The 10,986-nt window shown below is 47.1% G+C and overlaps 1 protein-coding gene across 1 annotated transcript in view; it reads right to left on the reverse strand.

The window, feature by feature from the left end:
* Nucleotides 1–3,766: 3,766 nt before the first annotated feature.
* Nucleotides 3,767–10,986, reverse strand: part of LOC109925447 (ankyrin-1-like) — a 34,059-nt gene continuing 26,839 nt past the window's right edge. The window contains exons 3-5 of the mRNA XM_048609157.1: nucleotides 9,529–9,726; nucleotides 6,695–6,793; nucleotides 3,767–4,148 (exon numbers count right to left, since the gene is read on the reverse strand). Coding sequence (XP_048465114.1) covers nucleotides 3,996–4,148; nucleotides 6,695–6,793; nucleotides 9,529–9,726 — 450 coding nt within the window. The 3' untranslated portion in view covers nucleotides 3,767–3,995. The remainder of the gene's footprint in view (nucleotides 4,149–6,694; nucleotides 6,794–9,528; nucleotides 9,727–10,986) is intronic.

The raw sequence follows: 10,986 nt of genomic DNA on the forward strand, positions 1-10,986 counted from the left end.
GCACGAAGCTGAAAGCTTGGGCAGGTCACAAAGTGAGCCTGCTAGAGACGATTCAGAGTTAAGCCAAGGAACTGAATGCTATCAGCCAAGGGATTATGTAATGAGAAAAGCCTGCAATGGGTGAACTTCTCCACCTTAAAAACCTTAAGAGAAAAAGAACCTGGATGTTTGCAGGATGAGCAGAGGACACAATATTCAGACTGGTGAAAGGCAAATTTAAGACATGTTGGAAATATCTTCTCCTTACAAATATTAACCACTGCATTAAATGGGAGTCTGAGACAATGGTAAGGCTGGAAATTATTGAAGGCACAGCTGCATGCTGTGTTGGGAGTGGTTTTCAGTGGGGATGGTATGCATTTTACTTATTTGCACTGGGGATCCCTTCTGATTCTATCCAATTCTGTTGCCTCAGGCAATAACTCTCTGACTTCAATTTTCAGTGAAAATCAAAGCAATTATTTTTCCAAACAGAACCCTTCAAAGAAATGTACTTTGATGACAATGTTCTGGATTTAACTTGAACTCTGCATGAGACCCATCTCTCCCTTGTCTGATCTCGTCATTATTTACAGTGAGGTGTGACTGGGCACACAGTTGTTGTCATCCTCAGGCACTGCTTTTGGGAGAGAGGTTGGGGAATGCAGGCCTGGGGGTCATGAACACTCGGAGGAAGGGGGAGTTTTAATATGGGGAGGGGGGGACTGGATATAAACTCTGAATAAAATGGAAGCAAGTCGAACCAACTGCAACCTGCAGATCTCTGGGCACGACAGAAACGGAACGGGGTGGGGGGATGGGCCACAGCATGGCAGCTCCTAGGAGACACACTGTTATTCTTGATTTGACCCTTTCCAGGTTTAACTACAACAGGCTGTGACCAGGCCGGGGATGGCTCAACACCAATTCATAGGCCTGAGGGGGCAGAATGGTTTCCCCAGCAAAGAGATCCCTCCATCAGATGCCTCCTTCCTGCGGGGTCAGGGATTGACCACTTTTCCCTCTTCCCCATGGCAAGGGGGTTTCAGCCCGTGTGAGTGCGGCCTAGCTGATCCTACAGCCTCACTTCCAGTTAAACCTAGGCAGGGCAAGGCAGACTTCCAGACGGTATCAATACCACTGCTCAAGAATTTTTGCACTTTTTTTTCTAAGAGACGTTATTACACACCTTTGGAACAGGTGGGACTTGAACCCGGGGCCTCCTGGTCCAGGAGTAGGGACTTTACCACTGTGCCACTGGGGTTTATCTTGCAAAACTTGAATTTGACTATGTGAGACATTTAATAATGTCCCTCCAAATTCCTATCTCATTCCTACCTTGTCTTTCTGCTCTTCATGCCCCACGAGTGTTGCTTCACCTACAACACAGAGTACAAAATGTCTTCCAGCACCACACACTACCATTTTACTTGTTACAGATTCTGTGAGTGGGCAGAACTGTGGCAGGTGGATTTCAATAGTGGGGAAGAGCAAGTGCACTTGGGATCTAAGAAAGACGTCCCAGTGTATTTTCTAAATGCAAAGCTAGGAGCTGTGGATGAGAGGAGAGATGTAGGAGTCCAAGTAAAGTCAAGGCCATTAGCCATTGTCTACAATGGACCAGGGGCATCTCTCTGAATGGTTGCACATAGATTGAGGGTCACCCTTCCAAATCAAGTCTTGGGCAAGACCAGGAAGCAGGTCTCCATAAACTACCAGAGTCTTATGGAGCATCGAACATTAGCGATTGGGGTCATTCTGTATCTCCCAGCAACCATCTAACCGACTGAGCTAACCATCACCCCCATTCACCGCTGAGTACAGAACCCATTAAAAATGTGTCACTAGATCCGAAACATCATTTCTAAGAATGGTGGCCTTTAAGACAAGACAATTGGATTATCCAGGGTCAGACGTTACGCTGCAGTTATCCAAAGTTTTGGTTAGGTTTTGTATCTGGGTTCATGCTGTTAATTAAGAGTACTTTCAGGAAGGTTTGAGTGGTCCTGGAGGGTCTGTCATGTAGATTCATCAGAGTACTGGGCTATAAGGGATGATTTATGAGAACTGGTATATCCCCTTGAGTATAGAGGATAAGGATGATTTGGTTGAGGGGTTTAAGAGGATTGGAGAATATGATTAGCTGTTTCATTTGTTCTGTGCAGGGGGCATTGAGGGACGTCTTCCAGCACAGAGGGAACAAAGCTTTCAAATTTGAGCTTGGCTGCTGTCAGGCACCAAGACAGGTAAATCAATTTAAAATGCATATCACCTACATCAATGTATCCTCATTCTTTGGTAGCAGGTCAATTCGTTCCCGTATGCTGGCCCTTTAAGTATTTTGCGTAGCTATAACCACAGGGTACTTTAAAGTGGCTGGGCCTGCATTTGCAGCCACACAGCTCAGAAAGAGAACTGGCTGAGATCTAATTCAATGGCGAACAAGTTAAAGTAGTTTATCTACTCCGAATGAATGAAGACGTCAGCAAGTTGAAACTGGCAACATGACAGGGAGAAGCACATAGGTCAGGAATGAAAGCCACACAATAAGGTACCGGTTTTAGGTTGAACTATAGTTTATTTGCATCCACAAGGTGTATATAACACTGATCTGAACGTCACAGGATTGACACAACCTGAACTGCATGCAGGGTTTCACCTGAACCGAGCCTTTCAAAGTTTCACTCTGTTCTACGTGCCCTTGAAAGGTGAAAAGTAGAATAGTCATGGCCATAATCATCTTTAATAAGAGTTGAAACAACAGGATATTAACTCAGCTGATACAACCTCTTGCCCACTATAATCCCTTACAAGTTTCCAAAATCTGCATGCATTATCTGTCACAACATCTACATCAACACAATCTACCAATTCTGAGCATTAAGATGATGAATAAATTACAGAACACAACATTCTTGGAGTGAAATCCACAGCGAGCTACAGGTTATAGTGTACCTGCTTATTGAGCTAATGGCCTTTATACTGTGTGATGTGGAGTTCACGTTAACGGTGCAATCAACCAACAATGAGAGGAAATTCTGACAATCTCTCCACCTTCAACTTACAGGTGGTTACAAGCAAACCAGTTTGAGGTTGTTCACTTGCTCGCTGAGCTGACTGGTTACTGTACAGACATTTTGTCACCGTGCTCAGTAACATCATCAGTGCTGCTTCCGGTGAAGCAATGTTGTTCTACCCTGCATGGTATTTATATGTTCCTGTCTGTTGAGGTGTTCTGAGTCATTTCCGGTTCTTTTTCACAAGGGCTTGGATATGGGATCTAATTCCACATGTTTATTGATGGGTGGAGAGCCAGGCCTTTAGGAATTCCTGTGTGTCTATGGTTGGCTTGAGCAGGGATGGTCATGTCCCAGTTAAATTGATAGCCTTCGTTGTCCGAGTGTACCAAGATGAGGGATTGAAATGACACAACAAACTTTCCCTCACTTCAATGCACTCGGACACGAAGGCCATCAGTTTAACTGGGACGACTTGACCATCCTAGCTCAAGCCAACCATAGACACACACGGGAATTCCTCAAGGCCTGGTTCTCCACCCATCAATAAACATGTGGAATTAGACCCCATACCCAAACTCTTGCAAAAAAGAACCGTAAATAACACAAAACACCTCAACAGAACAGATCATATAAATTCCAAGCAGAGTAGAACTACATCACTTCATCAGAGGCTTCACTGATGATGTTACCTAGCAAGGTGATGAACCGTCTGAATGAGAACAAGCCAGCTCGGTGAGCAAGACAACAACCTCACCCAAAACCCCAGCTACAAATCTTCGCAAGTACCTTAAACAAGTTTGAAAACAAAACACAAACGCGTATCCATTTCATTTAATTCTCACGTAATTTCAGATTAAACCACAAACGTTACCACCAATCCATCAACCTCTGATTGCTACAACAGGTTTTGTCAGATAAATTCCCAGAGAGAGGTCTGGGTCGGTACAATCAGACGAAAAGCCACCATGTTCTCAGTACACAAACCCCACACAGGTATCATTCATTGCACTGGCTCTTAGTTCCCACATCCTTGCTGTCTGTACACTGTACCTTTGCTGTTGCATGAGGGGAGGCTCCTTGGTCCAGTAACAGAAGAGCCACTTTCTGGTTGTCATAGTGAGCTGCCACATGCAGAGGGGTCAGGCCACTCTGAGAGGAAGAGACATGGGAGAAAGGCCATTGGTCAGTTAAGGCAATCAAATCAGCAACCTCTTACAATAAACGCAACTCAAAATTATCAACTCTTAATGAACCGACTGAATGGCCAACTTTCAAACATAGTTGTCTTGACATAACAAATGTTTTGCAACCACCATACCAATGGCAGCTGTGCCTTCTGACATCTCAGCTCTCAAGGTTTATCCCTAGACCTCTCCCCATCTCTTCAGCTCTTCCTCCCCCCACTCCTGCTTAAAATCAACCTTCCGGCAATCTGTCCTCATATCTCTTTGAGACACCTCGCACCATTCTGTTTCTGTGTTCACAAAATCTCTACAGTGCAAAAGAGGCCATTCAGTCCATATCGACCTTCCAAAGAGCATCCCACCCAATCTCTGTAAATGCAGTGGCTAATCGACCTAGCCTGCAAATCCCTGGAAACTATGGCCAATCCACCTAACTCGCTCATCTTTGGACTCTGGGAGGAAATTGTAGCACCCAGACGCAGACACGGGGAGAACGTGCAAACTCTGCACAGACAGTTGCCTGAGGCTGGAATCGAACCCAGGTCCCTGGCGCTGTGAGGTAGCAGTGCTAATCACTAAGCCACCCATTCTGTGATGTGTCAACTGATTCAGATGGACATACTACCCACTGCATAGAGTGAACAATCTGCATTAAGCCAAACAGGCTCAGCCTATACAGTGAAGATTTGTACTTGATTGTGCAAAGGCACACAGGGACAGACGGTGGAGGAGTGCAGAGATTCCGGAGGGGCTTGGAGGGCCAGAGCAGAGAATGGAGACACTTGAACACAAGGATTTGAACTTTCTTTTTAAACCCAAGGAGCTGATTGGGAGGATATGGTAATTCAGTATGCCCACACATTTTAGGCCAGCAGAATTTGGGGTGTCTACTTTAACAGTGCAACAAGGCTACAGACGTCGGGCAGTTGTTTATGCTGTTAGCCAGAGCTGGGGAAAGGTAGAAAGTAGTGATGACTTTGGGCAGCTTCAGGCAGGTCTCAGGTGAGACTGACCACTCCAATCTCTCAGTTCAGTTGGTGTCACACGAGATATTGAGTTGATGCATCCAACAGATTGGACTCAACAGCGTAACAAGTGCACTGTGTACATTCTGAGCTCTTTCAATGCCTCACGGTTATCATGTGCTCAGACATTTCATAGAATCCCTACAGTGTGGAAACAAGCCGTTTGGCCCAACAAGTCCACACTGACCCTCAGAGCATCTCACCCAGACCCATCCCCTAATCTACACATCCCTGAACACTACGGGCAATTTAGCATGGCCAATTCACCTCACCTGCACATCTTTGGACTGTGGGAGGAAACCGGAGCACCCGGAGGATACCCACACAGACACGGGGAGAATGTGCAACCACACACAGACAGTTGTCCGAGGGTGGAATCGAACCCAGGTCCCTGGCGCTGTGAGGCAGCAGTGCTAACCATTGAGCCACCATACCGCCCCATGATCAGGATGAATGGTTGTTCCCTCACCACATACATCATTCAGTTAGCTTCTTCCCTTAGGGAATAACGATTGATGGATTTCTGACCCGAGTTCGTTTGAATCAGAGATTCCAAAAGACACAGACAAATTCTATGATGCACAAAATACTTCAGGTTCAATGTGGCTGAACAATTAATACTGATGGATACTGTAGTGAATGGAACAAGGTCAGCCAGGTGGATCTCATAGAATATCAGTTCCATGATTGGGGCTGTTAACCTGGTCCAATCAGGGAGCCCTGGCTGACAGATATAAACAGGAGTGTCTGGGGTTTTGCTCACTCTAGGAGCCGACTCTGAGGGAGCTGGATATTGTACAACGCACATGTAAATAAAGGGGGGCTTGGTGGTGGGACCCTGGCCTTTGTGGAATTATTTCAGCTATTTGATCGGGAAGGGTCAACTCAGGAGAGGAGAGAGCAAGGGGAGCATCAGCTGACTCCAGGGTGCTGAGCTCAATTGTAACAGTTGCAAGTGCTTGAGATTAATTCGACAAAATGTTGACCTTCCTGGCCTCTGTTTAGCTTCACAACAGGAGATGCACTCACTCGGTTCAGCACAGCTAAAGATGAAATGAAGATTTGCATTGATATAATGCTTTTCCAAACACCAGACTTCACAATGTGCTATGCAGCCTCTTTGAGGTCTAGTCACTGCTCTGAAGTAGGAAACAAGGCAGGCCCAATTTGTGCACAGCAAGCTCCCACAAATAGCGAGTGATAGTGACCAGAGACTGTCTCTCCCTGGCACTGTTCGAGGCATAAATATTTCCCAGGACACCAGGGCCCGACCAGTGCCAGGCATCTTTCACACTGTCCTGAGAGATCGGCCAGGTTTCTGATTTAATGTCTCGTCTGCAACAGTGCAATGCTCTCTCAATATCGTTCTGCAGTGTCAGCCTAGTCTCTAGAACACACGGCCTTTAATTCAGAGGGAATGCTGTCACTGAGGCACACCTGACACTGCATTAAAAACAGTTTAAAGGACAATTCCACCAATTATTACCTTTCCAGAAGCATTGGGAGATGCAGATTTCTGAAGCAAAAGGTTGGCCACCTCCATTCTTCCGTACTTGGCAGCCACGTGGAGAGGGGTGAATCCTTTCTGTAATGAGCAAATGCACATTAGTACGTCCATATCTACAGGTTCCATGCTGGAGAATCAGCAATAATTACACCAAATGGCATAGCAGGCTTGTCAGATCACATTACAGCTCCTATTATTAAGGTCTTTATGGGCAGCAAGTCCACAGATGACTCAACATTTTGTGGTTCTTGTAAAAGTAGGAACAGGTTGAGGTGATTCAGCTATTTGAACCTGTTCCCATTACTCAATTGGATCATTGCCATAATTCCGTTCAACTCCATTGACCTCCCGGAGTTCCCTCTGCCTTGTACCGTTCACCATTTCAGTGTGGACATCTCCCTTAACTGACCACTGCGTCCACAGCCTTTTGGAGGATGTGAGTTAGAGATACCTACCAGTTACATGGATATCATTAATGGGGAAAACTTTTAGCAAGTATCTGATGGAAAGTAGCAAGAACGCAGCTCACCAGCACCTCCTCAAGGGCAACTAGGGATGGACAATAGATGATGACCAGTCAACATTATATCAGTAAATGAAAAATAAAATAGATTAATTGAACAGTGCAGTTAATCCTTTTATTTAAGCCATTAAGCATGTAAGGATTGGTTGAGTGACCAAGGAGTTATGTCCCCACATTCTATTGCGATAACATCAGCAAATTCAAGCAGTCAGCTAAACCAATGCAAATGATTGCGGGGTTCTAAATGAAACAAGTCAAAGCCAAAATCACTCCGCGATAGTAAGAACTGCCGACGTTGGAGTCTGAGATAACACAGTGTAGAGCTGGATGAACACAGCAGGCCAGGCAGCATCAGAGGAGCAGGAAAGCTGACATTTCGGGTCAGGACCCTTCTTCAGAAATGGGGGAGGGGTAGGGGGCTCTGAAGTAAATAGAGAGGGAGGGGTTGGGCTGGGAAAGGTAGGTAGGATGGTGATAGCAGGTAGGTGGTAGTGGGAATTGGTCAGTGAGGTGGAAGGAGCGGATAGGTGGGAGAGAAGACGGACAGGTCAAGGAGGCGGGGATGGGAGGGGCTGGGGGAGGTAGGTGGGATGGTGATAGATGAGTGTAGGTAGGCAGTGGTGCACTCATCTATCACCATCCCACCTACCTTCCCCAGCCCAAATCCCCTCTCTCTATTAATTTCAGAGCCCCCTTTCCCCTCCCCCATTTCTGAAGAAGGGTCCCGACTGAAACGTCAACTTTCCCGCTGCTCTGATGCTGCCTGGCCTGCTGTGTTCCTCCAGCTCCACACTACGTTATCTTAAAGCCAAAATCACTGCTGTTGCTGCTTTCTGCTGCCTTTTACCTGCATCAGGCACCCACTTCCAAAAGTGGCCACAGCCCGAGCTCCAAGCTGTGAGATTCCCCCAAGTAGATGCTTTTGGGATGGTCCCTCACATCGCCTCTTTATGGTGGGTACAAAGAAAGATTTCATTGACTCACCATCCACCAATGAAGTGATTTAAAAGCTCTGCATCTTTTAAAGATGTTTTTAAATCAAGTTACTCACTGGTTCTGATCAAGATAAACCAAAAATCTTTGGTGACAAATACACTGCAAGCTGCATTAATAAAACTGTGCCAAGTCATAAATACATCGAGGAGTACAAGGATTAAGAACAATCCATAAACACTTTGCTGAGTTGTGCTGTCCAATGCTGTTTGATCATTGGGAGTTTTACATTTGTGGCTTTGGGATATAATTTTTGGCCGAAATGTGAAACCAAAGCTAACTGGTGCAATTTGATTTTATTAATTTTTAAAATTTATTCATTTGTGGGATGTGGGTGTCGCTGGCTGGGCCAGCATTTCTTGCCTGTCCCTTGTTGCCCTTGAGAAGGTGGTGGTGAGCTGCATTCTTGAACCGCTGCAGTCCTCCTGCTGTGGGTTGACCCACAATGCTATTAGGGAGGGAGTTCCAGGATTTTGACCCAGTGACAGTGAAGGAACGGCGATATATTTCCAAGTCAGGATAGTGAGTAGCTTGGAGGGGAACTTGCAGGTGGTGGTGTTCCCATGTATCTGCTGCCCTTGTCCTTCTAGATGGAAGCGGTCGTGGGTTTGGAAGGTGCTGTCTGAGGATCTTTGGTGAATTTCTGCAGTGCATCTTGTAGATAGTACACACCGCTACTACTGAGCGTCGATGTTGGAGGCAGTGAATGCTTGTGGATGTAGTGCAAATCAAGTGGGCTGGATGGTGCCAAGCTTCTTGAATGTTGTTGGGGCTGCACTCATCCAGGCAAGTGAGGGGTATCCCATCACACTCCTGACTTGTAGATGGTGGACAGGCTTTGAGGAGTCAGGAGCTGAGTTCCTGGCCGCAGTATTCCCAGCTTCTGCCCTGCTCTTGTAGCCACTGCGTTTATGTGGTGAGTCCAGTTGAGTTTCTGGTGTCTGAGGTTTCTAACCCCAAGGATGTTGACAGTGGGGGATTCAGTGATGGCAACACAGTTGAATGCCAGGAGGCAGTAGTCAGATTATGGTCACATGTACCGAGCTACAGTGAAAAGTACTGTCTTATGTGCTAAGCAGACAAGTCATACCTTACGTAAGTACATCAGGGTAATAGAACAGGATGCAGAATATAATGTTACAGCCACAGAAAAGGTGCAGGGAGAGATCAAATTCTCACGCACTCTGGGTGCTATCACAGGTGCTATCTCCCCAGTTGTGGCCATAGTGGAAAGCAACACTGCCCACCCACCCCTCTCCCTGCCATGACGGACCCTGTAAGAGATCAGCATACGCACCTTGGTGTTCACAGACAGCGAAGCGCCCTGTTCCAGAAGAACCGATGCCACGTCTTCGTGGCCTTCCCTGGCTGAGATGTGCAGTGGGGTGTAACCAGAGGTGGTTGCTGCATCTGGAGAGGCCCCGTGCTGTAACAACTGCTGCACAATGTCAGCCTTGCCCAGGCGCGACGCAATATGCAGTGGGGTCTGGTCATCCTGCAGGGAGCAAAGAGGGCAAGATGGCGACTCAATACACAGCCCGACTGTGAAATAAAAACCCCACAAAATGGGCATGCTCGCCCAACAGAAGATTGGCCGGGCTGCGGTAAAGTTTGGGCTATAGAATCCAAATCCACATTGTGGAAGCAGGCCATTCGGCCCATCAAGTCCACACCAACCCTCCAAAGAGAATATCCAGATTCACCTCCCTACCCTATCCCTGTAACCCTGCATTTCCCATGGCCAATCCACTTAACCCACACATCCCTGGACACTATGGGTAATTTAGCATGTCTAACCTACCTAACCCACACATCCCTGGACACTATGGGTAATTTAGCATGGCTAACCCACCTAAACCACACATCCCTGGACACTATGGGCAATTTAGCATGGTCAATCCACCTGCCCTGCACATTCCTGCACTGTGGAATGGAACCGGAGAACAGAAAGGAAACCCACATGGTCGCCCGAGGGTGGGATCGAATCCAGGTCCCTGGTGCTGGGGGACAGCAGTGCTAACCACTGAGCCACCGTGCCGAGCACATGAGATGGTGACTGAGTGGAATTTTATTTCTGCACTAAGCACCAGAAATACAAACAATGTTTCCCGGAGCCCACGTGGAATATAACAGGAAAGTTGATAACTACATTCCGTCATCTCCTTTTTGAGGCTTGTGCACAAAATGCCTTTGCTGACCCTGTCCCCTAAGTTATCTGTCCCTCATTTAACAGCAGCATTGCCATACTCTGGAATTCTGCTGCTATCTGGGAGCAGCAGTGATTTTTAGAGAAAACCATCCATCCCCCACCAGAAAAAAAAACACCAGAAAATTTGGAATGGATGCTCCATCAAGCCGAGTCCATTTTCAGGAGTGGTGGGTTGCTCTGTCACCGCTAAGTATCAGGAAACTTTCTTCCTGTTCTCATCCCTGAAACTGAGTCAGAAGCTCCAGTGAGGTCGCCATAACACCACAAGGTGATGCAGCAGAAGTAGGCCATTCAGCCCATCGACTCTGCTCCGCCTTTCAATCACATCGTAGCTTTTGTACACAGATTGTCAAAACACTTCCACTGACTGTCTACCACATTTCCAATGGCCATCAGTGACTGCACCGTGAGCGACCAGCAGCCCAGTGCAGAATGGGGGCTAGGGCCCAGTACGGAGTGGGGGTAGGGCCCAGTGCGGAGTGGGGGCTAGGGCCCAGTGCGGAGTGGGGGCTAGGGCCCAGTGCGGAGTGGGGGCTAGGGCCCAGT

Source organism: Rhincodon typus, chromosome 20, assembly GCF_021869965.1.
Source record: "Rhincodon typus isolate 14 chromosome 20, sRhiTyp1.1, whole genome shotgun sequence".
In the NCBI taxonomy this organism is placed as follows: Eukaryota; Metazoa; Chordata; class Chondrichthyes; order Orectolobiformes; family Rhincodontidae; genus Rhincodon; species Rhincodon typus.